Source organism: Callithrix jacchus, chromosome 10 (genome assembly GCF_049354715.1).
Source record: "Callithrix jacchus isolate 240 chromosome 10, calJac240_pri, whole genome shotgun sequence".
NCBI classification, from domain to species: Eukaryota; Metazoa; Chordata; class Mammalia; order Primates; family Cebidae; genus Callithrix; species Callithrix jacchus.
This window is the reverse complement of record NC_133511.1, coordinates 17031830-17058813: the sequence shown is the minus strand read 5'-3', so window position 1 is coordinate 17058813 and position 26984 is coordinate 17031830. Positions and strand designations below refer to the sequence as shown.

General features: G+C 49.7%; 1 protein-coding gene across 50 annotated transcripts in view; it reads right to left on the bottom strand.

Moving 5' to 3' along the window:
* Positions 1–207: 207 nt before the first annotated feature.
* The window catches only part of CEP164 (centrosomal protein 164), a 77826-nt gene continuing 51049 nt past the window's right edge, over positions 208–26984 (bottom strand). For 10 of the 50 annotated variants that reach the window (XM_078339555.1, XM_078339565.1, XM_078339572.1 and 7 more), the window contains 19 exons: positions 22221–22430; positions 18525–18656; positions 18219–18435; positions 17131–17208; positions 16803–17036; positions 16333–16455; positions 15042–15185; positions 14530–14613; positions 14344–14412; positions 13832–14007; positions 13364–13490; positions 12940–13001; positions 12237–12459; positions 5402–5509; positions 4430–4544; positions 3483–3830; positions 2551–2617; positions 1569–1691; positions 208–1442 (listed from right to left, as the gene is read on the bottom strand). In XM_078339555.1, the coding sequence (XP_078195681.1) occupies positions 1346–1442; positions 1569–1691; positions 2551–2617; positions 3483–3830; positions 4430–4544; positions 5402–5509; positions 12237–12459; positions 12940–13001; positions 13364–13490; positions 13832–14007; positions 14344–14412; positions 14530–14613; positions 15042–15185; positions 16333–16455; positions 16803–17036; positions 17131–17208; positions 18219–18435; positions 18525–18656; positions 22221–22430 (2737 nt within the window). In that variant the 3' untranslated portion in view covers positions 208–1345. Of the gene's footprint in view, positions 1443–1568; positions 1692–2550; positions 2618–3482; positions 3831–4429; positions 4545–5401; positions 5510–12236; positions 12460–12939; positions 13002–13363; positions 13491–13831; positions 14008–14343; positions 14413–14529; positions 14614–15041; positions 15186–16332; positions 16456–16802; positions 17037–17130; positions 17209–18218; positions 18436–18524; positions 18657–22220; positions 22431–26659; positions 26807–26984 lie in introns of all 50 variants that reach the window. The other 40 variants (XM_078339548.1, XM_078339563.1, XM_078339552.1 and 37 more) reach the window with 10 other exon arrangements.

Below are 26984 nucleotides of genomic sequence, written 5' to 3'. Positions count from 1 at the left end.
AATTGACGCAGAAAAAAACCAGCATTATCACTAGAGTTGGCTGCATCACATGAGCTATTCCCAAAGCACACATAATGAGCCACACGATGAAATGAAGTTTTCTGTGTGGTGGGCCGATGCCTAAAAAGCATCTGAGGAGATCAACATCAAGCTGCATCTTAGTTTCGTATTCCATGACCAAGAAATGAGTTGGAGGACAGCAGGAGATAGTTTCTGTTAGAGGGGCAAAGGCTACCCCACAGTTTTCCAAAAAAACAAATATAGGTGCATTTTATTTAAACAATGGGACAAACGTCAGAGAACATCCCCTGCAAATCCCCCACCCAAGAGCCCACTGACAGGAAGCAGGGCTGCAGGCCGTTCTGCTGCCCTATCTCCAACTGCACAAAACCCCTCACTGCCAGGGCCGGGCACCAACCTAACCCCTTGCTTGCCTGCTTCCCTGAGAAGAAGCAGCCATGGAATCAGGGCAGGGATGGCACAGGTAGAAAAGATGATGGAAACAACACCTGTGAATATACTCAGCATATCCTAGGAAGATAAAAACTGTCACGAGGACCAGAGGCCATCCCAGTCTTTTGTGGCCTCCTGGAGAAGCTGTGTTTGAGACCCGAGACTCTAGCTGGGATGGCTCCAGGGAGCAGGAGGCGTGCTCCTGAAAATAGGCCCTGAGGAAAGCATAGTGCCTGCAGAGGGACAGCCCCCAGCACCCTCCAGCAGGGCTCTAGACAGCTGAGCCCAATCCTGAGAGAGTCAAGAAGAGACGGAATGCTCAAGAAAGGAGACATTAAAAATTAAGAGAGAAAAGAAAGAAAAAAAAAGAAAGGGTCTGCTCCGAGGTTGAGGTATTATAGATAGATGTGGGGCCAGAGAAACCGGGTCCCAGGGAACACACATGCTGGGCGGTTTTATACTGATGAACTAAGAATCGTACACACAACCTTCCTGGGAGCCACCAGCAGTGCGCTGCAGGCCAAGGAACCAACCAGCTCCAAAGGCACTCCCTGAGCCTCGAAGGCAGCTCCTCTAACACCTCCCTTCCTCCCAAAGGGCTCCCAGCCCTGATGCCCCGCAGCCACCGCACACCATCAGCTTCCCATGTCAATATAGGAGCTCGTACAAGTCCACACATTTCAGCCCAAGATAGGTTACGTGGTTATAGAGTGTATAGCTTTACTGTTCCACTCAACCCCCTGGTCGCTGGTGGCTCCTGCAAGTCCCAAGTGGGGCAAGTAGCAAAGCGGGCAGGAGAGTGCTTTCTCAGATGGAAGAACACAGGCAGCTTCTCAGGCACTTGGTCTGGGTGGACGAGAGGCCAGGCTGCCCCAATCCCCTGCTCAGGGCCTCAGCAGCGGAACACCTTCACTCTGTTGTGTTCATCCAGGCCCAGCTGCACAAGACTCAAAGTAGCTGTTGGCTTGGGCGCTGAAGAGAAGAGATGTCTGGCCACATGGTGAAGGAAAACTGCAGTCACTGGGCATGGCCATGGGCCATAAAGGGTCAAAGGCTGAACAGGACCCTCCTCAGCCCCTCAGGGCACAAGCACAGGGAACCAGGTAAAAGGATACAACTTGGGGTCATTCTTGACATGGTCCAGCCACCTCCGGTTGGCCTCAATTATGCCCTGAAAGGTGGTGCTGCCCACCTCAGGGACTTGGGAATGGGAGTGCTGTAGGAGCCGGAGCTGCTCACTGGGAAGGAAGAAGACAGCATGGGCGGGGAGACAGGAGGCATGGGGGATGGGAGAGCCAGAGGATCCACAGAGGCCATCACATCTATAGCCTCCTCGCTCTTCCTCTCAGCTACCAGGGCAGTTTTTTCCAAGGCCTCTAGCAATTCAAAGCTTCAAAACAGCTGCCCCTCCAGAACAGTTCCCAAAAGGAAAGGCGGTTGATGCCCTCTACCCCCTTGCTGGGTGCTACTGATACAAGGCTCTGGGCTCCCACATCTGCCTGCTCCCGCCAACCTCATCAGCAAAGCACTCCCCTCTGTCAACTCAATCCTTGGCCAGTGTCAGCTCTCAAGCTGGCCAAAGGAATGGTGGAGGGGGTACTACACAGTTAGGGGCCTAAGGGAGCTGGGAGGAATACATTTGGCAAGGAATAAAATGAATGGAAAATTAATAATCAGTTTAAATAATTGCCCGTCTGTCTCCTCCACAGGGTGTCCCTCTCAGTCCAGATGTTGCTCAGCAGGACTTGGGGAAGAAGGGAGCCATAGGAAGCAAACAAGAGCTCAAGGGCAAAGACAAAGGCCAGACCTCCAGGACTGGTGGGGCTAGAGGGAAGGACGGGGGCCTGGTCCAACCAGGGGCTGTCTCCTCCCCATGGGGGGTTGGCGAGATAAGGCCAGCCCTTCCTCACTGGGACCCTGGCTGCGAAGGGCGCCTCAGACCCAGGCAAGTGGGGACAGCTCTGTGAACTAGAGCCCTGCTTGATTTCTTGAGGTAAGACCAGGAGGTCTGCTCCCCTTAGAGGTCCACCAGCCCAGGGGAGTGCAGTGAGCAGCTCAACTGAGGTTCCACCCCAACCAGCTCCCAGGGAGGCTCACCTGGCAGACACGTAACCCAGCCTGTTCTCCAGCGGGCCAGGGCCATTGCTGAGCAGCGGGATGCCAGCTGGAAGAGCATGGGGACAGGGCTCAGAAATGGGCCGCAGCCACCACCCTGCTCACCAGCACCTCTTGCCTCCCAAGAATAAACAATAAAAGGAAAAGGTTCAGTGGCTGGAGGCCAGAGACAGATGAGACACAGGAATGGTCCTACTTATTTTTAAAACTACTTTTAAATCTACTTTTCAATTTGAGTTAGGGCAGAATGAAGATATTTCGTTTTCCCTCAAATGCCTATGTTTTATGGCTTTTCATAATCCTCAGCAGGGCTGAGACCAGGGGACGCCACCTGGCTCAGAAGCAAAGAATTGGCCACACAGCCAAGAGGTTCCAAGCAGAATCCTGGAGTCACAGAGACATGGAGTCACAACTGAGTTTGTTACTCACTCACTGGGTACTCTGGAACATACTACTTAACCTCTCTGAAACTCAGTTTCCCCATCTGTAAAATGGGGATAAATAATTACTACCTCAGAGAATTATTACAAGAACTAAATGAAAAAATATATGTAAACTGGTTGGCCCATGATGTATTGTACAAGATGGTAGCTATTAAGATAATGACAACATGATCTTTTAGGTTCTGCTGAGCTCCAGAATCCCTAATAAAGGCCCCCAGTCAGCCAGGCTCCATCTAAACCATCCTGACCTATAGTACTTCTGGCTGCAGGGCCACCCGAAATGTCTCCTTCCCCAGGGACCCACAAGTGGAGTCAATGGAGCAATGGACTACGGCAACATTGGGGGAGGAGAGGCGGGGCAAAGGGATGCAAAAGAGGAGAGGAAAAAAGTAGCAGAAGAAAGAGGGTAGAAGAAAAGAAGGAAGGGGAGGCGGAAGCACGTGGGAAGGCTCCGCCCAAAGTGGGGCTTACATGGAAAATACTTGCGCCATTTCTCCAACAGGAAGTCATCCACTGTTTGGGCCACAGAGGAGGGGATACTGGGACCCGGCCCTGAATCCCAGGCCCATTGGGTGGACGTAGGCGTAGCGGACGATGAGGCTGAGAACCTGGCCAGGGAGCCATAGTAGGTGGTGGTGGGGGTGCTCTTGGAGGCCCGGGGAGGGAGGTGGGCTTGCGTGGAGGTGAGGAGTGGTGGCGGTGACTGAGAGTTGAGGCTGTCCACGATGCTAAGGACGCTGCTCAGCTGGCTGCTGATCTGCCGGAGGGAGTGGCTCAACTCATGGATATTGTGGAAGGCGAGAGTCGGGGTTGAGGCGACTGAAAGAAGAGGTGGATGGTGGCAAAGGACTCAAGCTCGGGACCCTGGACCATCTCCAGACACAGCTGGCAGGGCAGCACCCTACTGGCCACCCCTCCCTGCTTCTCCAGACAACAGCCCCTCAGACTTATGAGTGGGTCAGGGAATGGCACGGCTTCTGTGTTTCAGATAGTGCAGGTGAGAAGCTGGCCATGAGAAACAGGTTTCCAGGGCAAGGCCCTGGGTGAGGGTCCCAGGTACCCAGAGAGAAGGAAGGGGAGAGGGCCCTTCTGTCACATACGGGCCAGAGCAGCTGAGAGAGAACACCCACCCCAGGAGGCCCTGGGCAGGGCCAGGGGCCACACTGCAGAGTGCTCTGCAGCATTCAGAAGGCTTCCCTGACCTTTCAGCCCCATGTGCTGGCAAACCTAGATGTCCTGGCTCCTTCCCAGCATTGACTGAGCATCTAGTCCAGACACCGGCTCACAGATGCCTCTCTCTGCAGGGCTGAGGGAAGTAGGCTCTTTCTTCCACTTCGCAAGTTCCTCCCATTCCATGGATACCATGGTCCTCACCCCATGTCTCCCTGACTCACTCTTCTGCTGCCCCCACCACTCACTGTGAGGCAGGGAACAAGATTCGGAACTTTCACTGCTCAGGCTGTCCATGTCACTGAGGTCGAAGGTTACTGCCTTCTTGGTGGGGGCTCCTCCCAGACTGCCCTCATCTGAGGCCTGTGGGGTAGAGGCAGCAGTTATGACCAACCTGTATGACGTGCTTTCCACCCTTCCTCTTTCCTTCCTAGAAGTGGCTAGGACACTGAGCTAGGTTCCGCTGTATGTTTTGTCTCTAAGCTGGTTTTCTTACGCAAACCTGTGAAACATGGCCATCTCCACTTGTTCTCCTAGCAACACTGTTGCTATGAATTCAAGGCAGCATATAGGCTGTTACCCTTGTGATGTGTGGGGATTGAGGACTTGGTGAGTAGACTCTTCTGGGGCCCAGAGTTCCACCAGGCACCCCGGGGGAGGCAAATCACACAGGCTGCCCCACAGCAGGGTAGGAAAGAGACAAGGCTAAGCATATGTCCCAAATGCCTGAGACATAGGCAATAGTGCCATCAGGACCACACAGACCGCCACCTCCCTTCCCAGTAAGCTCTCCCTGCAGTGTGACTCCAGCTAAGCCTCCCCTTGCAATATCTAAGCCTCAGACATCCAGGAGAAAGTCCACAAGGTCCCAGAGCAGGTAGGAAAACCTCTCATGTGTGTCCATTCCTGACACCCTAGTCAAACCTCTCCTTAGGGACCAGGACAGGGTAAGGGCTAGGCACTCCTCTCAGGCACCTTTAGCAAGAGGTTCCAGGTATACTCAGGACCGTTTAGCACAGGTATCCAAACCCACAGCTGACTTCAACAAACTCAGAACTGAAGCCACTGCCACTTTCATCAGCCAGAAGACAAATGTACTGCCAATCTTGGGCCCTAGAGGCCCAACTCCCCCTGATGTAGGACCAAAGAACCCAACCGAATCCCAAGAATAGAAGAGGAAGGCCAGGGCCACACTGGGCTATGTGGCCATGGGGTTGCACCTCTTCCCAAAGAGAAGACTCCAGCTGATTCAGCGTCTCCTCTTTCTTCTTCAGTAGGTTGTGGCCTTTTCGCATGGCTGACTTCATCTCATCCAGGCGCCTGGTCTCCTGCAGCCAAGGAGAAAACAGGAGAAATGACTACCCACACAGACGCTGGAGTTCCAACCCTGCCATTTGGTGACTGGGTGATCTTGACCAAATGACTGTAGTCTGCTTTCTCATCTGGAAAAGAGAACTTGACTTTTCACAGTCAAGAGAATTACATAAGAGACAGTATGTCACATGCTTAACACCATGCCCACACCTTAAAAACTCTCTAATGGTTATTGTTAACTAAATGGTTATTATTATGATTATTGTTTTTACAAATGAAGTCTCACTGTCACCCAGGCTGGAGTGCAGTCGCGTGATCACAGCTCAATGCAGCCTCAATTGCCTGGGCTCAAGCAATCCTCCCACCTCAGCCTCCCAGTAGCTAGGACCACAGGTGTGTGCCACCACACCTAGCTAATTATTATTATTATTTTCTTTTTTTTGTAGAGACAGAGTCTTGCTATGCTGGCAAGACTGGCCTCAAACTCAAGTGATCCTCCAGCCTCAGCCTCCCAAAGCACTGGGATTACAGGGGTAAGCCACCGCATCAGCCACAAATGGTCATTATTATCACTGCTCCAATTATCATTACTCTCATCACCACCACCACCATGGTTGAGAGGAGTTAAGCAGAGCAATGACAGAGCCCGGGACAGCATGTATACAACCCTGGGAAGCTGCACCTCATCTGTTCCAGCCCCTTGCTCTCTGCTGATGCCAAGCGAGGCATAGGGGACATTGGGGCCTGAGCCCCTTACCAGTTCTGAGCACCATCGGATTTTTAAGGGCCCAGGTGATCCAAGAGAGCTCATTCTGCCAGGACCCTCAACTGGTCAAAGATCTCTAATCCCAACTAATAATAATAATAATGAAGCATCTGCCTTCTCACTGCAAATTAGGCTATCAGAGAAGCAGGGGCAGGTAAATAACTCAACGCCTTTGGCTAAGTGTGTTCAAAAGACTTCCATGCATGAATGAAGTCTTTAGTTGACAGGAGGGAAAGGCAAAGCACTGGGTTTGAAAGTACTAAACCTAAGTCATACTCTTCACCAGGAAAATGGGACTGTTACTACTGCCTTGTACATTATAAACAGTTATTGATATGGTTTGGCTCTGTGTCCCCACCCAAATCTCATCTTGACTTGTACTCCCATAATTCCCATGTGTTGTGGAAGGGACCTGGTGGGAGATAATTTGAATCATGGGGTCCATTTCCCTCATACTGTTCTCATATAGTGAATAAGTCTCACAAGATCTGATGGGTTTATCAGGGGTTTCCACTTTGCTTCTTCCTCATTTTTACTTGCTACCACCACGTAAGTGCCTTTTGCCTCCTGCCATGATTCTGAGGCTTCCCCAGAATCAGTTCCCCAGTGGAAGTATAAGTCAAATTAAACCTCTTTTTCTTCCCAGTTTCAGGCATGCCTTTATCCACAGCATGAAAATGGACTAATACAGTAAACTGGTACCAGGAGTGGGGTGTTACTGAAATGATACCCAAAACTGTGGAAGCAACTTTGGAACTGGGTAACAGGTAGAGGCTGGAACAGTTTGGTGGGCTCAGAGGAAGACAGGAAAATGTGGGAAAGTTTGGAACCTCTGAGAGACTTGTTGCATGGTTTTGACAAAAATGCTGACAGTTATATGAACAATAAGGTCCAGGTGGAGGTAGTCTCAGATGAAGATGAGGACCTTGTTGGGAACTGGAGAAAAAAGTGACTCTTGTTATGTTTTAGCAAAGAGACTGGCAGCATTTTGCCACTGCCCTAGAGATCTGTGGATCTTTGAACTTGAGAGAGATGATTTAGGGTATCTGGCAGAAGAAATATCTAAGCAGCAAAGTACTCAAAAGGTGACTTGGGTGCTGTTAAAAGCATTCTGTTTTAAAAGAGAAAGAATATAAAAGTTCAGAAAATTTGTAGCCTGATAATGCAGTAGAAAAGAAAAACCCTGGAATGGCTGGTAAGATGGCCAAATAGAAACAGCTCTGGTCTGCAGCGCCCAGCGAGATCAATGCAGAAAGCAGGTGATTTCTGCATTTCCAACTAAGGTACCCACCCAGCTCCTCTCACTGGGACTGGTTGACAGTGGGTGCAGTCCATGGAGGGTGAGCTGAAGCAGGGTGGGGTGCTGCTTCACCTGGGAAGCACAAGGGGTCAGGGAACTCCCTCCCCTAGCCAAGGGAAGCCATGAGGGACTATGCCATGAGGGGAAGTGCATTCTGGCCCAAACACTATGCTTTTCCCACAGTCTTTGCAACCCACAGACTAGAAGATTCCCTGGGATGCCTATGCCACTAGGGCCCTGGGTTTTAAGCATAAAACTGAGCAGCCACTTGGGCAGACACCTAACAAACAGCAGGAATTTTTTTTCATGCCCCAGTGGCACCTGGAATGCCAACAAGACAGAACCATTCACCCCCCCGGAAAGGGGGCTGAAGTCAGGAAGCCAAGTGGTCTTGCTCAGCAGATCCCACGCCCATAGAGCCCAGCAAGTTAAGATCCACTGGCTTAAAATTCTCACTACCAGCACAGCAGTCTGAAGTTGACCTGGGACACTCGAGCTTGGTAGGAGGAAAGGCATCTGCCATTACTGAGGCTTCAATAGGCAGTTTTCCCCTCACAGTGTAAACAAAGCTGCCCTCGAAGTTAAAACTGGGCAGAGCCTACTGCAGCGCCGCAAGGCCACTGTAGCCAGACTGCCTCTCTAGATTCCTCCTCTCTGGGCTGGTTCAACACACACAAATCAATAAACGTAATCCATCACATAAACAGAACCAATGACAAAAACCACGATTATGTCAATAGATGCAGAGAAAGCCTTTGACAAAATTCAACACCCCTTCATGCTAAAAACTCTCAATGAACTAGGTTTGATGGAACATATCTCAAAATAATAAGAGCTATTTATGACAAACCCACAGCCAATATCATGCTGAATGGGCAAAAACTGGAAGCATTCCCTTTGAAAACCAGCACAAGACAAAGATGCCCTCTCTTACCACTCCTATTCAACATAGTATTGGAAATTCTGGCCAGGGCAATCAGGCAAGAGAAAGAAAGAAAGCGTATTCAAATAGGAAGAGAGGAAGTCAAATTGTCTTTGTTTGTAGATGACATGATTGCATATTTAGAAAACCCTATGGTCTCAGCCCAAAAATCTCCTAAAGCTGATAAGCAACATCAGCGAAGTCTCAGGATACAAATTCACTGTGCAAAAATCACAAGCATTCCAAGCATTCCTATACACCAGTAATAGGCAAACAGAGAGCCACATCGTGAGTGAACTCCCATTCACAATTACTATGATGAGAATAAAATACCTAGGAATACAACTTACAAGAAATGTGAAGGACCCTTCAAGGAGAACTACAAACCACTGCTCGAGGAAATAAGAGAGGACACAAATGGAAAACATTCCATGTTCTAGGATAGGAATAGGAAGAATCAATATTGTGAAAACGGCCATACTGCCCAAAGTAATTTATAGATTCAATGCTATCCCCTTCAAGCTACCATGGACTTTCTTCACAGAATTAGAAAAATCTATTTTAAATTTCACATGGAACCAAAAAAGAGCCCGAATAGCCACGACAATCCTAAGGAAAAAAAAAAAAAAAGCTGGAAGCATCACACTACCTGACTTCAAACTATACCACAAGGCTGCAGTAACCAAAACAGCATGGTACTGGTACCAAAACACATATATAGACCAATGGAACAGAACAGAGGCCTCAGAAATAATGCCATGCATCTACAACCATCTGGTCTTTGACAAACGTCACAAAAACAAGCAAAGGGAAAGGATCTCCAATTTAATAAATGATGTTGGGAAAACTGGCTAGCCATATGCAGAAAACTGAAACAGATCCCTTCCTTACACCTTATACAAAAATTATCTCAAGATGGATTAAAGACTTAAACATAAGACCTAAAACCATAAAAACCTTAGGAGAAAACCTAGACAATACCATTCAGGACATAGGCATGGGCAAAGACTTCATGACTAAAACACCAAAAGCAATGGCAACAAAAGCCAAAAGTGACAAATGGGATCTAATTAGCAGCAAAAGAAACTATCATCAGAGTGAACAGGCAACCTACAGAAAGGGAGAAAATTTCTGCAATCTATCCATCTGACAAAGGGCTAATAATATCCAGCATCTACAAGGAACTTAAATTTACAAAAAAAAAAAAAAAACCCATCAAAAAGTGGACAAAGGATATGAACAGACACTTCTCAAAAGACCTTTATGCGGCCAACAAACATGAAAAAAACTCATTGCTGGTCATTAGAGAAATGCATATCAAAACCACAATGAGATACCATCTCACATCAGTTAGTATGTCGATCATTAAAAAGTCAAGAAACAACAGATGCTGATGTGGAAAAAGAGAAACACTTTTATACTGTTGGTGAGAGCGTAAATTAGTCAACCATTATGGAAGACATTGTCTTATGAAAGACAATGTGGTGATTCCTCAAGGATCTAGAACCAGAAATACCATTTGACCCAGCAATCCCATTACTTGGTATATATCCAAAGGATTATAAACCGTTCTAATATAAAGACACATGCACACGTATCTTTATTGCAGCACTATTCAGAATAGCAAAGACTTGGAACCAACCCAAAAAAGCCCATCAATGATAGACTAGATAAAGAAAATCTGGCACATATAAACCATGGAATACTATGCAACCATAAAAAAGGATGAAGCTGGAAACCATCATTCTCAGCAAACTAACACAAGAACAGAAAACCAAACACCACATGTTCTCACTCATAAGTGGGAGCTGAACAATGAGAATACATAGACACAGGGAGGGGAACATCACACAATGGGGCCTGTTGCAGGGGTGGGAGGGGCAGGGGAGGGATAGCATTAAGAGAAATACATAATGTAGATGATGGGTTGATGGGTGCAGCAAACCACCATGGCATGTGTATATCTGTGTAACAAACCTGCACATTCTGCACATGTATGCCAGAACTTAGAGTAAAAGAAAAGAAAAGAAAGAAAGGAGAAGAAAGAGAAGAGAAGAAAAAGGGAAGGGAGGGAAGGGGAGGGAAGGGGAGGGAAGGGGAGGGAAGGGGAGGAAGACCAACCCATTTTTTGAGGAGAAATTCAAGCTGGCTGCAGAAATTTACATAATTAACAAGGAGCCGAATGTTAAAATCCCCTAGACAATGAGGAAAATGTCTCCAGGACATGTCATAGGTCTTTATGGCAACCCCTCCCATCACAAACCCAGAGGCCTAGGAGAAAAAAATGGTTTTGTGGGCCAGGCCCAGGGTCCGCAAGCTGTGTGCAGCATAGGGATTTGGTGCCCTGTGTCCCAGCCACTCTAACCATTGTTAAAAGGGGGCAAGGTACAGCTCAGCCCATGGTTTCAGAGAGTGCAAGCCCCAAACCTTAGCAGCTTCCACATGGTGTTGAGCCTGTGGATGCAAACAAGTCAAGAATTGAGGTTTGGGAACCTCCACCTAGGTTTCAGAAGACGTACGGAAACACATGGATGCCCAGACAAAACTTTGCTGCAGGGGTGGGGCCCTCATGGAGAACCTCTGCTAGAGCATTGAAGAAGGGAAATGTGGGGTTGGAGCCTCCACACAGAGTCCCTACTGGGGCATCACCTAGTGGAGCTGTGAGAAGAGGGCCACCAACCACCAGACTCCAGAATGGTAGATCCATCAACAGCTTTCACTGTGCACCTCAAAAAGCTACAGACACTCATTACCAGCCTGTGGACGTGGCCAGGAGTGGGGTTATACCCTGCAAAGCCACAGGGGCGAAACTGTCTAAGACCATGAGAACATACCTCTTGCATCAGCATGACTTGGATGTGAGAGACAGAGTCAAAGGAAATCATTTTGGAGTTTTCAAATCTGACTGCCCCACTGGATTTCAGACTTACATGGGCCCTGTAACCCCTTTGTTTTGGCCAATTTCTCCCATTTGGGATGGCTATATTTACCCAATGCCTATATTCCCACTATATCTAGGAAGTAACTAGCTTTTGATTTTACAGGCTCACAGGCAGAAGAGACTTGCCTTGTCTCAGGTGACACCTTGGACTGTGGACTTTTGGGTTAATGTTGAAATGAGTTAAAACTTTGGGGGACTGCTGGGAGGGCATGATTGGTTTTGAAACATGAGGACATGAGATTTGGAGGGGTCAGGGGTGGGATGATATGGTTTGACTGTGTGTCTCTACCCAAATTTCATCTTGTACTCCCATAATTCCCACATGTTGTGGAAGGGACCTGGTGGGAGATAATCTGAATTATGGGGGCCATTTCCCCCATACTGTTCTCATGATAATGAATAAGTCTCACAAGATCCTGACAGGTTTATCATGGGTTTCTGCTTTTGCTTCTTTCTCATGACACCACCATGTAAGAAGTGCCTTTCGCCTCCTGCCATGATTCTGAGGCCTCCCCAGCCATGAGAAACTGTAAGTCCAATTAAATCTCTTTTTCTTCCCAGTCTCAGGCATGTCTTTATCAGCAGCGTGAAAACAGACTAATATAGTTATCATGAGGTTCAAATGATTTACTACTAGAAAAGGTGTTTGCATGCTATGCATGACCATGTAAATATAAGTGACCCAGGACAAAGGTGGCCACTCTCATGGAGTCCTGAGGATGAGAAACTGAAGGGGAGCCCAGAGGAATGTTTTGCTGACTCCCCCACCCCCACCCGCACAGGGCTGGTAGGCTCTTCCCAAGGCTCCTGACCTTCTCCAGGTTCTTGTGCATATCTTCCAGGGCCTTGATGTCTGGGGGGTCTTTGGCCACCTCCTGCGCACTGGCCAGCTCACGGCGCCAATGCTGCTGGGCAGCTTTCAGAGCTGTCTGCCGCCTCCGCATGGAGCGTGTCTGCTGCACCAGGAATTCCTTGGCACTACGGAGGGCTACCCCCTCAGCAGAGAGGTAGTGCAGGACATTGTGGGAGGATAGGCTGGGGCAGGAGAGTAAAAGAAGGAAAACAGAAGCCTCTAAGAACTCGGCTCTGGGTCACATAGCCACTTCCCCAGAAGATGCCCACCCTGAGCACAAACCGGAGCTGCTGGGCTGGGGCTGGGCAGTGTGTGTGCAGGGATGCCACTGTTCAATACCCACAGTGTGCAGTACCTGGAACTGACAGTGCCCCCACCCTGACTCTGAGAGGGACCGTGCCTTAGGGCCTCCAGATAGATGACCAGACACTTCCAGCAATCTGCTTCTCCACTACAGAAGAATGCCATGTCAAAGGTCACAGTAGGCAGTTTCTTGGCTTGCCAGAGAGAATTCCTTAATCCTCCATAGCCTTCCCCATGAACCAAGTCCTACTGGTGATCACTGTCTGCTCACTTCAGCTCACCCAAGCTCTAGGATGCAGGTACTCACTTACCCCTTCATGGTACCCTAACCTGAAATAAGACAGGCTATGGGAACTCACCTGTCCAAGTGTAAGTCCTCCTTGCTCTGGGAGAAAGAAGAAGACACCTCTTTGGCCTGGTTCTAGGGACACATGGTAAAAAAGTCCACTGAGTGTAGCTAAAGCAGACACCCTGCAGGCTTGAGAGACCCCAAAGCCCCTCCCAGTGGCCTAGATAAGAAAATGGCTCTCCAGCTGCCAGGCACTGTTTACTTATAGATATCATCTGACTGGTGGACATGACTGGAAGCTGGGGATGATAAGAACAGACCCACAGAGAACAGAGCCAGCCCCTCCTGTGGCCTTGGCCCCACTTATACTCCTCCCCTCCTGGGGCTCCATTCCTCTTGATAACCCGTCCCCTCTGGAAGTACTCCCCTGATGCCTAGCCCTTCCCAATGCCCCATCCCGCTCCTGGTGCCCCACCCCCCAGGCCCCAGCTCACTGTCCCAAGGGACTTTCTCAGGTCCTCAATGTGGAGATCTGGCTCAAACTGTGGAGCAGCATTACTTTCCTCAACTGTCACCTCTCTCAACAGGTGCTGCTTCTTCTGAGCTTCAGCCTCCAGACTGCTGTGGAGGGAAAGGGGAATGAGAGGCAGCGGGGCCGTTGGGTGTGGTGGTGAAGATGGGGTCTGACGAAGTGAGCCAGAACCATCTCCATCCCCTCACTCCCATCTGTCAAAGTCCCTAAGGAAGGGCTGAGGCACAAGCAATAGCACCAGGGATCCCCTGCTTTTCACAGTATCTTAACAACACCAACTCTCTAACAAAAAGTAGCCACAGGCTCTTCTGCCTAGCTCCCAAGCTGGGACTCCACCTCTCCCTATTAATTGGGCCATGACACAAGCAGCAGAGGTCAGAGGGCGGGCAGGAGGCAGCCAGCAGGGCTAAGCACAGGGTGCCCACACTACCTGATGTGTTTCTGCAGTTGCTGGCTCTGGGCCTGCAGCAGATCTACTTGGGACTCCAGCTCCAACTTGCAGGCCTGCAGCTCATCGAGAATTTTCCGGAGCTGCTGGTTTAACTGCAACAGGTGGGTGTGCTCCTTCTGTGCCTCCTCCAGGTGCTGATGGGTGGCTGTGGCTTCCTAGGGGCAGAAGGAAAGATAGAGGCACCCAGAGACAGCACAGAGAACAGGCAGCACTAGAGGGTAGGGAAGAAAGAAGGGGATGGGCTGGGGATGAACTCAGAGTCACTGAAGTCACTACCTCTGAGGTCAGGAGTTCTGCAGCCTCCTGTCCCACCACAGCCTCACTGAGTTCCCAAGTGGGATCCACGGAGTGGCACTATTTGTGGAATACTGGCCAACAGAGTTTGCAACACCAGTGCCCAACAGATCAGATGAATAAAATGTGAGGAACAGGGAGAATAAAGACAGGGAACGGAGGAAAAACAGGAGGGAAGACAAAAGAGGGAGACAAACCTCACTCTTGAGAGCAACCTGCCTCTGTACATCAAGCAGCTGCTGCTTGTCCCTCCGGGCGGTCTCCTCCTTGCAGGAAAGAGACAGAATTTTCTGTCTGACTGCAGATCCCAGGTCTGAGGGGCAGGGCCTGTCCTCTGCTAGAGGAGCTATGACTCAGGTCAAGGGCCCCTGCAGATCCCTCACCTGGACCTCCAGCTGAGCCAATCTGGCCTTGACATCTTTAGCTCTGGTTTCAAGTTCCATCTCTAAATCGTGGAGCTTCCTTTCCTGCCCAGAAAGAGAAAGACATAAGCAGAGAAAGAGTGTAAGGCATTAGCTGAGGGGCAGGAGGGGGTTCCAGAACCCACCATGCCACACCGCAACCTCAACTCTGGGCTCAGGCTTCCTCCCTGTGTGCCCCTGCAGCCTCTCAGGAAGGCACCACACCTTGTTTATTTCCTGCTGGGGCAAGGAGACACGAAGGTGTCAACCACAATGCCTTACAGGGGCCCACCTCTAGTTCTAATCCTGGGTGTGTTCCCTGGCCCAGAAAACAAAGGAGCAAGGATGCCCCAGTTTGAGGATGGCCAATGAGAGACTCCCACTCCAGAAGCTTTCAGGCTCCATCCTACTGGGGCCACCGGTGTCTGCTCCCAGCACCCTCCTGCTGTGCATGGAGGGGTCACAGTGGGCTCACCCTGCCCCAAGCCCCTCACCTGCTCCCTGTGCCGGCGCCGCAAGTCCTCAAGACGGTTGTGTTGCTCCTGCCTCACGGTCTCCAATTCTCGCTCATGGGCCCTCTGCAGGCGCTCCAGCTCTCCCGTCAGGTGCCCCAGGAGCTCAGCCCGCAGCTTTCTCTCCTGCAAGGAGGGTGGGCCCACCAGTGGGAAACTGCAGCAGCCCCTTCCACCACAAAAGTCATAGCTCCGCCAGCCCTGCAGCCTTGAATCAGTAAGATCAGGGACACCATCAGCTCCCGAAAGCCTGCTCTTGGAGAAGAGGAGGGCTACAAGCACGTCACCAGCCCTGGCCCCCGCAAGCCTGCAGCCCTCTACAGCTGAAGCAGAGGCTGGCCAGACACCATGACGGAATCCCTCTCTGGCTCTCCTATGACTCCACTATATACAACTTTTCCTCCTTAAGGAACAAGAGGTCACTGATAAATTATCAATATTCTTCAGCAAGGTCATAATTGGTTGGGAAAGGGGTGTGGCAAATTTTATCACAAGATGGCTATTTCTGCCCTGGGAAAGATCCTACAAAGAGTCTAGGATATTGGTTCCAGTTACTGGAGCAGTAGCATTAATGCCCTTCAGGGGCCCAGCTATGGGCTACAGTCAGCCACTCTCCACCCACCCACCGTTCACCCTCAATGTGAGCAAGCCAGGCCAGCTTGGGTCCACTCAAGTCGCCGAACTTTCCCACCTTAAGGCCAAAGGCTTTAAATGGGGAGAATTTCAGTATGATTTGGCTCTTTCCAGTCTATTTCTTGGTGTCCTGAGATGTTGAGGAATCCTGGTGATGTGTGTTGCAGGGAGGAAACTCTCCAGTTTTTGGAGAGTTTGGAGTCGAATGGCCTGGGCTTGAATCCTAGCTCTTCTACTTATTAGCTGGTTGTAATCTTGGGAAGCTACTTAAACTCTCCAGGTCTCAGTGTCCTCATCTTTAAAAGGGAGATAACGATAGATCCTTCCTAGGGACAGTGTGAGGACTAAATGAGATGAAATAGATAAAGAGCTCAGAACAGTTCCTGGCACACAGTATAAGCTCAGTGTATGGAGGTTCTTTTTAGCATCAGCAGAAAGTGCAGCCTGCCTGATAAAAGAGGAAATGCCCCTCATTAGGAGGAGGTTTTTCTCATGCTTTAATAAAAAAGGCAGAAAACATCATTGTGACAGGGTACCAGGGGAGAAAACCTCCCATAATCCCTGACCACAGTTTATCCCCTTCCTCTCCCTGACAGCCAGGTGGGAAGGACCCCAAGGTATGTGTGCGTGTGCATGCTACCTCAGCTTCATACTGCTCTCTGGCCTTAGCCATCACTTGGTGGTGCTCCTCCTTCATCTTGTCCAGCCTCCTCTCATGCTCCTCTTCCACTTCCTGGCGCTTCTCTCGCAGAAGACTGCTAAGCTGCAGGGGAGACGGCAGGAATGCAGCATGCAGAACCGAGGTGGACCAGCACTCAGGGCTGGTGCTGAGGGTCGTACACACATTTCCCCAGTCTCTCCCAACATACAGAACACATGGTCAGCACACAGCCATACCCCCAACACCTCCTCCCCACATTATATAGGGGCATCAGACTGGAGGAGTACCTGGCTTCAAGGGAACCAAGGCATAAAAATGGAACCAGAAAAACTAATCCCAGCTGAGCCATCCAAAGCAAACTGGAGGCCACTGAGGCTAGGAAAGCTCAGTAGACCATAAGAGAGTCCACAACAGGTGCACACAAATGTGGAAGACAGAGTGGCGCTCACCTCTTGCTCATACTCAATCATGTGATAAGCCTTCTGGTGAACTCTGTGCTCCACCTGCCCAAGGCACTTCTGCAGCTGGGTCTCCTCTTTCTGTTGAGCTTCCTCTATCTTCTTCTGGAGGCTAGAGACCACCTGAGGAGGCCCCCGCACACACAGGGGAGTGTGACCCTCAGAGAGACTATACAGCTGCTGTGCTGGGATGCATTCTGAGGATCTGGCATCCATCCCCAGGGGCTGGAGGGAGAGAGAAGCTCACTGCCTAGTGACCAGGGATGGGGCTGAGTTCTGCTAACCAGCCAAGAAGGGGGCCCAGGATGCTGCATCTCACCTCCTGGTGCTTGGCCTCCAATGAGGAGCAGAGCCGCTCCAGCTCAGCACTGTGCTCCTTCTCCAACCTTGCCACCGCCTGGGGAGGAGCAAAGGGACTGAGGGAAGCTGGCCAGGTACTGACCATGGCAGGAGGCAGAGCCAGGAAGACTCCTGACCCCCAACCCCTCGAGATCAGGGCCAAGAGGAAGCACAAGGAAGCACAGCACATCTTTGCTCCTCCGAAACAACTCAGCCCCTGACAACTTGCAAATGAACAGAACATGAAGGCCAGGAGAGGGGCATTTTAGTAAGTCTCGGCTCTCTGCTCCCACCCTCTGCCTTTGGACTAGGCCACAGGTCCACAGAAGGCACTCATGCTGCTAAATAAGATCAAAGCCAGGGGACCGAGTTAGATGCTGTCATTAAGTCAGGCCATGTAGAACTTTCTTTTTATCTTGGTGAGGTGCAAAGCTTCAGCTATTAGACACAGGAAAAACTACAGCAAGAGTGGGCAACTCCACTGTACTGCAAGTGCTCAGCAAGACTGTGCTAAAACCTTCAGAGGCTCCATGTGACTGGAGTAGAGGGAGTACGGACAGAGAATCCCTGCTATGTTGCCAGCCTCTGATCCTAAGAAAGGAGAGGAAAGTGGGGAGTGAGGCCCTTGCAGCTGCCCCTCAGAGACAGGGAGGGAGAGAGCGCTCTTAAAACATCTGGTCTGACTGAAGCTCTTTCAGCGGTGAACCTCCTCAAATCCACACGACACTCCCCCTCAAGCCTCTGATGGCTCCCTGCTTGACAACCTCCAGCCACCACCGCCATCCAGCCTGACCCTGCAGGGGCCTCGGGACACCTCCTGCATCCTCTGCCCTGCCACGGAGAGCAGGGCAAGCTCTTCCCCTGAGCTGATTCAGTCTATATGAAGTAATGGGCCCACGCAGTCAGCTCGTCATTTCCCATGCCTGTCTGTGAGAGACCTACTTTCTGCCCGGCTCCACAACCTGCACGTCCACCCGAGGCTTGCCCTTCCTCTCCCTGTGCAGTCGGTCCCTCCTCAGGCAGCCCAGACACATGTCAGAGGGTGAGGTCCCCACTTGACTGGCTCACTTCTTTCCTCTCTCCTTCCAGCTGCTCCCTCAGCTGCTGCAGAGCCTTCTCCTTTACAGTGTTCAGAGCAGCCTGCTCACTCTTCTCCAAAGCCTCCATCTCTTCCTTGAGCCGCTCCAGCATTTGCCTGTTTTTCTCTTCCAAGGCGGCCCTCTCAGCCTGCTGTTGAGACTCCAGCTCTTCTCTCAGCTTCTGCAGGGAAGCCTCTTGCTCAGCCCTGGGTGGAAAGAGTGGAATGGGGATGGGCCTGTGCACCCTGGGTCCCCTCCATGGGGCTGGGCAGCTCACAGGTAAGCACACACTTACCTGATGTGGTCCTCATCTGCTTGTGCACTGGACTGGACCTGGGCTCGGAGCCAGGATAGCCTCTGGCTTTCCTCCTCTCTCATCCGGGCCTCCTCCTCCTCAGTGGCTTTCTGCAGCTGCTCCTTTAAGGAACTGAGATGGAAAGGAAAGGCTTTGTCAGAGAAACCACAAAGGTCTTTCTTCTATTCATAATCTCTGGCTCTCAACCTCCAATAGCCCTGCTGCCTGCCTAAGAAATTTCCTAAATCTTTTTTTTTTTTTTTTTTTTTTTCCTTTTTGGAGACAGGTTCTTGCTCTGTTGTCCAGGCTGGAATGCAGTGGTGTGATCATGGCTTACTGTAGCCTTAAACTCCTGGGCTTAAGCAAGCCTCTCACCTCAGCCTCCCATGTAGTTAGGACCATAGGCATGCACCACCAAACCCAGCTAATTGTTGAGATGGAGTCTCGGTGTTTTGCCCAGGCTGGTCTCAAACTCCTGGGCTCAAGTGATCCTTCAGCCTCGGCCTCCCAAAACACTGAGATTAGAGTCATGAGCCACTGTGCCCAGTCAAAGCTTCCTAAATCTTAAAGATAAGTCTGACCTCAGCCTCTGGATCCATGGCTGTCTCTCATAATACCTCCCAGGATCACAAGGAGACCATGAACTCCCCTTTGCTTCAAGAAGCAATCTACTGGCTGGGCGCAGTGGCTCACGCCTGTATTCCCAGAACTTTAGGAGGCTGAGGCAGGTGGATCACCTGAGGTTAGGAGTTTGAGACCAGCCTGGCCATAATGGCAAAACCCCATCTCTACTAAAAATACAAAAATTAGCCAGGTGTGTTAGTACACACCTGTAGTCCCAGCTACTTGGGAGGCTGAGACAGGAGACTTGCTGGCTAAGACAGGAGAAATCCTGGGAGGCAGAAATTGCAGTGAGCAGAGATCACACCACTGCATTACACTCCAACCTGGGCAACAGAGCAACACTATGTCTCCAAAAAAGAAAAAAAAAAAAAAAAAAGATCAAGCTACAGGGCTTCTGGGTTTTAGTACAGCACTTCTTCCAAAGGCTCTCCTCTGTCAACACCCTCACCTCCACATGGCACTCACTCAAGGATAGCTATAGATGCCAACTTGATTCCACATTCTTTTTACTCTGACAAGACTCTGTTCTAGGCACATCAGCTGAATCACCATCCCTCCATTCTACCACATTCTTCCTTGCCTCTTCGCCTTTGATCTTGCTAGTTCCTCTGCCACGAATTCCCTTTTCTATCTGGCAAACCAATATTCATTGTTCAACACCCAGCTCCCTCTCTGGGAAGTCTTTCCAACTCCCTCCCAAGTTCATCAATTCTGTTCCCATCACTTTACATGTGGTCCTGTTTTTTTTTTTTGTTTGTTTGTTTGTTTGAGACAGAGTCTTACTCTGTCGCCAGGCTGAAGTGTAGTGGCAGAATCTCAGCTCACTGCAACCTCCACCTCCTGGGTTCAAGTGATTCCCCTGCCTCAGCCTCCCGAGTAGCTGGGACTACAGGCGTGAGCCACTGCGCCCAGCCCAGTTTACACGTGGACCTTTCTTATCCCATGCTACTCTGCACCATGCATCACATGGCATCATGATTCATCTTCTATATCTCTGTTTTTCCTTGCAAGTCTGGGTTTCTCAACAGAAAGAATCTTCTCTTAAAATCTGTTCTATCCCAGGTACCACACACAGTAGCTGACATAAAGTAGGTGCTTAAAAAATTAACTGAATTTGAACAGCATCACCTAGCCCCAAACTATAAGCAAGCCGTGATGTCCACGAAAGGTTATCTTATTCATAGACCAACAGCAGTGGCCACTTCATCCTAAGCAGACATCCCCCTCCTTCCACAAACCACATCCTTTTCAGGTAACTCCTCTCACAGCCCCACATGACCAGGGGATGCATGCTGTGAACTCAGAGAATTCTAGCCTAGGAAAACCATGATTTGGAAAACAAATCCTTTGAAAAGCTTCTGCACCAAATTCTAAAGCCAAAAAAAGATTTACGATTTTTTTTTTTTTTTTGAGACGGAGTTTCACTCTTGTTACCCAGGCTGGAATGCAATGGCGCGATCTCGGCTCACCGCAACCTCCGCCTCCTGGGTTCAGGCAATTCTCCTGCCTCAGCCTCCCGAGTAGCTGGGATTACAGGCACACGCCACCATGCCCAGCTAATTTTTCGTATTTTTAGTAGAGACGGGGTTTCACCATGTTGACCAGGATGGTCTCGATCTGTTGACCTCGTGATCCACCCGCCTCGGCCTCCCAAAGTGCTGGGATTACAGGCGTGAGCCACCGCACCTGGCCAGGATTCTTTCCTATTTCAAAATACCAACACCATGACTTTCTTCCATTAAGAGAGGAAATTTGAATTAAGTAAAAATCCTTCCTTCTAGATTCCCCAGAAACCCTTTCTCTTTGCCCTATGACTAAATTTTATACACAGCAACACAATGTTAGAACTGGCAGGGACTTTAGAGGTTTTAAGTGCAATCCCCTCATTTTACAGTAAAAGAAGCTAAGGGCCAGCCTGCCTGCCTTCTCATTCCAGAAATATTTGTTACAAGATCAGCTATGGATTCCAAAAATTTCTACTACATGGAAGTTCCCAGCAGAGGGAAAGAGAGCCCATTCCTCAGAAAGGCTTGGTCAACACAGAAACAGGTTCTGGTGATAAACTATTTTGAAGAAAGCCAGGCAAGGCACTGTCCACAGAGAAATCACTTAGTTAAGACTGCCTGAATACGCATTGATTTCGAGTGAAAATAAAAGCAATTGCTACCATTTGTTCAGCAACTACTGTGTTCCAGGCCGTGAATCAAGACACTTCGGGCATGCCAGTCTTCCCTACAATCTAAGAGGGCCTCTGGAGTCAGGGGCCTTAGGAGAGGAATGGAAAGCACAGTCAGCCAAGCTCAGGGAAACCAGGAAGAGGGGAGGAGACTGGTGGGGTGATGGGAACACACCGCCAGGATTTCCTCCAAGGCGCTGCACCTTAAGGTGAGTCACATCCTTGGGTGGGCCCCTGACCCAATTCTCAGTTGGCTGGAAGAGGAGGAGGCTAAGAGGGCAGAGGTGTCTGTTCTTTGGGATGCTCCCTGGTGGAAGACCCACAAGGAAGTGATACAAGGACAGACCCTGGGTCAGTGGTTCCTGTGCTGGGCTCATGAGAGATTGCGCCAACCTTCCCAGTACTTGTATGTTGGTTTTATTTTCTCTAAATTAAGTGTAAACATTTTATATGTACTTTTCAAGGTGTCATCTAAAAATAACAATTTTCTACCACTTTTGGATGTTCTGTACAAGAGCACAAGACTTAGCCTTTAGTTAAATTGCCAAGAAAATGAAATATGTGAACACCTTTTTGTAGTGCCTTTCCCATCCTGGGACTGTGACAGATGGCTCATTAACAGCTTACTATCCATTCACCCTTTCTTCCTTACAAACAGAACCCTGTTTTTATTCCACTGGGTAAAGAAGTCAGCTAAAGGACTACATTTCCCAGTGTTCTCTGCATCTAGGTGTAACCAGTGAGATATGAGCAGAAATTGTTGGGTAAAATTTCCCAACTTTAGTTGGTCTTGGTAGAACAATGGGCATCCCAGTGGTCCCCAGTCTGAGAGGGAATCCCTAGCTCCTTACATCCCTGAAAGGCCTGGGGAGTGTGCCTAAGCGGAAGGGCAGGACCTGAGAGATTTCTCTTTCTGCTGGTGAAGCCAGAGGATATCCTCTTCCTCTTCTTGGCACAGCTTCTCCAGCAGTTGCTCCATCTTCTCTTGCTTCAATTCCAGCAGGTGCCTCTGGTCTTGCTCGAGTACTTGGGCCACTGCCTCTTCCATAGTCTTTACAGCAGCCTCTGAGAGCTGCTCTGGGGGTGCCACAGGCTCTGTGGATCGCCTACCATGGGTGGAGAATGGCACATCATCACAGTGTTAACATCCACCCACCTCTGGCATCAAGGTTTGAGAGGACATAGAACATCACATATGGAATACTAATAGAGGGCCCACAATCAGGAGTCAGTCAGGTCAACCAAGGTCAGGCAAGAGATACAGTCAACACTTCTTCCATAGGACAAGCCCCACTGTGGCTATTTAAGGCTTTAAGAGCGTAGGGAGAAGGGTGGCCCACAGCAGGCTCTCAGCAGACTTAGGAGGTTGTGGCCCAAGGTCAAAATATGAAGTTTCAGCTCAAGATCTGGCAGCAGCAGGAAGAGAGTAAAGCTCTGTCCCTAATGGATTCCTTCCTAGAATGGCTCATAGCCGCATTACCACCTCCCCACTAGAGCTCTGCCTGCTGCTTAAGGCTCATGCCAGCAATTTGGGAACAGTCCCCAGAGACTGCTTTCTGCCTCCCAAACTGAGCAGTGGCCAATGTATATGGGTCCACAAGAGAAGCAGCAGCAGGTCTCCTAGCTCTGAGAACTACAACAGCCCAGAAAGGCCCAGGAATAGGAAACTCCCGTATCATACCACCAAGGGGGCCAGAAGGAGATGCTTCCCTAAGCCAGAAAAAATGTAGCAAGCGTGCACATGAGTGCCATGTTCCCCGTCTCCCCATGAGGGCATGTTTCCACCTGCTTCAAGTTAATTAAATGTTTAGAAAGAAGTAAAAAAAATTCAGAGCTAACCTGGATGCACAGGAGGTGGTGAAATCAGGAATAATGGTATCTATTAAAAAGATATGTATGAAGTAATAAAGACTGTTATTTTGCTTGTTTTCTGGTTCTTGAAGGAAATGCTCAAAGAGGAATCCGACAATATTCTGAGCAGTGAAAGCATGAGCAGGATAAAGCATTGTGCCTCCTAAGAGTGACTTTCCTAAAGGCCAGAACGTGTCTGCACTTCCAGGTCCCTCAATCTCATGTTGGAAATTGGTCTCGCCACACACCCTCCTCACACAGTACTCAGGCTGATGCAGGCCCAGCACAGTGGCTCAGTCAACCTAAGTGGAAAGTGTGGGCATAACCCAAAACAAAAAGGCCTGAGCAAGAGTCCAACAGGGGACCCAGTCCTCCCTGCTGGGGACTCAGAACCCCTGCTCCCTCCAGCTCGAGCCCCACTGAAGATGGAAAGCAGTAGGAAGGATCAGATTAGAACAGTAGAGGAAAACATGGACTTACGAATCCCATTGCAGCACCTTGAGACTAGAGAGAGAAGGAAGACAGGACAGGCTACTGTCATCTCTAAATTACCATAAAGACCTTCCCTTTCCCCTTTCTTAAAATCATAACTCAGACCAGAAACAATCTTGAGCTCTGCCTGCAATTGTTTTGTGCTCCCAACTCCGTCTCCTTCCTTCCAAAGCCTGGCTTCCTCTCAGTCCCCTGACATAGCCCAACTGTGGCAGATGTAAGAGATGTGGCTGCCACCTCCTCTGAGAATCCTGCCCTCAGAAGGCGCCTTCCCCCACAGCTCTCTGCCTCATCAACCCTCCAACTCATTTCCAACCTTGGCTGAAAACATCTTTTTTCCCTGAGATGGTACCTTTTAATGTCTCTCTCCTGCAGGCTGCACAGCTATGTGGAGCCCTAGGGACAGATGCTGTGTGAAGATGGGGCATCAAACCACGTGGGGCGTGTACCCAGGCTGTGCGCACCAGTGAGCTTGCACAGAGGCAAGCTGGGCTGTCTGTCAGTGGACCTCTTCTCCCTCACCCAGTTTTAAAGATCTGGTAGTTCAAACTCCTAGCTTAGGTCCAAGGCACTAAACAATGCCTGAAAGACCTGTGACGTGATTGGGAAGTTGAGGACTCCAAGGGAAAAAACAGCTCCTATTTCTAGGCCAACTCCTCATGTATCAGAATCAGTGGGACCTAGTTTCCTACACTGGGTGACAAAGGGGAGGCTCTGCAGGAACATAATCATTCCAGGCTGGCCACCAAGTAGCTCAAATTTACCTGAGAGAAAGCAAGAAGGGAAGCCAGGGAGAGAGGGGGAAGTGAGAGAGCGGAGGGCTGGGAAATAGCACCTAGAAACACCAAAATGGTTTTCATGGTACTACCACAAAAGAACATCTCCTCTCATACTCAACTTGGTGTTCTGATTCCTTTATCCTCTTCTCTGAAAACCCTCAGGAAGGATGCTGGCATGACAAGGGGAGGATCTTGCTGTTTCCTAGTCCTGGCCTTGGCCAGTTGGCCAGAAAGCATTCAGTGAGTGACACGTGCTGCCTCCTGGCCCTACCTGCTCCCTCTAGCCTGCCCTCTTCTCCTAACCCTTCGGATCCAGCTTGACTACACCTTTGGAAGCTGGAAGACACAGAACTACTCCCACAAAACCTAGATAACCCATCCATTCCTAACGTAGCTGTAAAGATTAATAACAAGGACGTGATGGGGCTTAAACAGACTCAGGAAAGGAACAGAAGGCATCTCCTAAGGGGATGGTGTAAACTGAGACTGCATGGTCAAGCATCTCTGAGACCCTAGCAGGGCAGCCTCACTGGGATGGCAGGAGAAACACAAGGGAAGGGAATGAATCAGCCAACGCAGCCGGGGAGGAGACAGGGAAGCCGAGGCCCCAACTGAGCCCTGCTGCCTCTAAAGGTCCTGGGAAGACACCCCCCTGACCTCTGTCCAATCTTCTTCTCTCTGAACTACATCCACCTCCTGTCCTCAAAGAAAGCATCCTGAACTGGCTGACCACAGCCACCAAGGAGATAGGAAAGCTGTGTAATTCCTCCAGGTCACAGTTTTCATTGTAGGATGTATCAGCATCTGAAAAACGTGACCACCCCTTCCCTACACCACTCTTGCAATGTTATGGTGACAACATGAAATCCTGAGCTCACCAGCTCTCAGTGAGTAAAGTGTGCATGAACTTCCTGTGAGTAATGTGTGCATGAACCCGTCTCTGCTTACCAGTCAGTCCCAAATCCTTTAGACCTGCTCAGTTCACAGAAGGGAAAGTGTTTAAGTCCTGACCTTTATCTTTCTCCATGCAGAGAAAAGGAACAGTGGCTGCAGATTAAAGTCAGAAGTCTAGGGCTCTAGTGACTAGAATCTAGTTTTGGTTTTTTGTTTTTTTTTTTTTTGAGACAGAGTTTTGCTCTTGTTGCCCAGGTTGGAGTGCAGTGGCACAATCTAAGCCCACTGCAACCTCTGCCTCCCAGGTTCAAGCGATTCTCCTGCCTCTGCCTCCCAAGTAGCTGGGATTATAGGTGCCTGCGACCATGCTCAAGCTAATTTTTTTATTATTAGTAGAGACAGGGTTTTGCCATGTTGGCCAGGCTGGTCTCGAACTCCTGACCTCAGGTGAGCCACCTGCCTCGGCCTCCCAAAGTGCTGGGATTACAGACCATGCCCTGCCTAGAATCTAGTTCTAATTCTGCCGCTGACTAGCAATGTGGCCTTAGACAAATTCCTTCACTTCTCTGAGCCTCTGTTTCCTCACCTGAAAAATGGGTAGGAAGGGGAAGGGTGAGAATGGAAGGAGAAAAGCTAAATGATTTCTAAATTTTAGAAGCACTTGGTGAAACAACATAGGTGAATCACAAAAACACATTGAGTTTTGAGTACAAGCACCAAAGATCAATCCTGTATACTGTATAATTCCATTTATGTGAAATGGAGAACTGGAAAAATGACCCTTTGGTCAGAACTTGGAACTCAGAGGCCAGAACAGTGAAGAAAGACCTGGGATGGGTGGGTTGAGAGGGGCATGAGGAAATGTCTTCAAGGGCTGGAGACATTCCATGTCTGAGCGGCCATTATACAGTGTGCACAGATGCAAATCTCCACTGAATTGTACACTTCATGTCTGTGTACTGTGGTATATATACAAACCTTAACAACATTTGTAAAGAGAAAAACAGTACTTGGTAGACAGGAAACATGATTTAGCAAGCTCAGCAAATGAGCTGGGAAGTACCAACCATCCGTCCTTGTATCTCAAGTCCTGACCAGGAGCCCCAGGGGCAGAAGCTAACCCCACATTAAGGATTAGTCACGCCTGCGTGGGGCTCTTGAGGCCACACACAGAGCACCAAGGATATGCTCAATCTCCCCTACACTCTAACCCCTGGTCAGAGCCAGTGCCCCGCTTTCCACCACCCAAGAGTGAATAGGCATGGAAGCAGCCCACACACAGTGGAGGACAGGGACAGACATGTAAAACTGGCCCTTACACCTCTGGAGAGACTGGCGGGGTGGGACTGACCACCACCTTCTCCTCAGGCTCCTCTGCCTCTTCCTGTCCAGGGCCCAGCTCCTCAGCCTGGGAGTGTTGCTCCTTGCCCTTCTCATGGGCAGCAGGTGGGCTTGGGGCCTGCTCCCTTGATGTCAGTAAGGAAACAACTATGTTAAAGCCAGTAAGAAACCAAGAGGCTTAAGACGCACGCCATTTGGGGTCAAAAAGCTATGACAGAGTTAAGAGAGACAGCCCCAATAGTTTCCCGACCTCAGGTATTAAACCTCCCTCTCCCCTCCCTTCCTCTCCCTGAATTATCTACA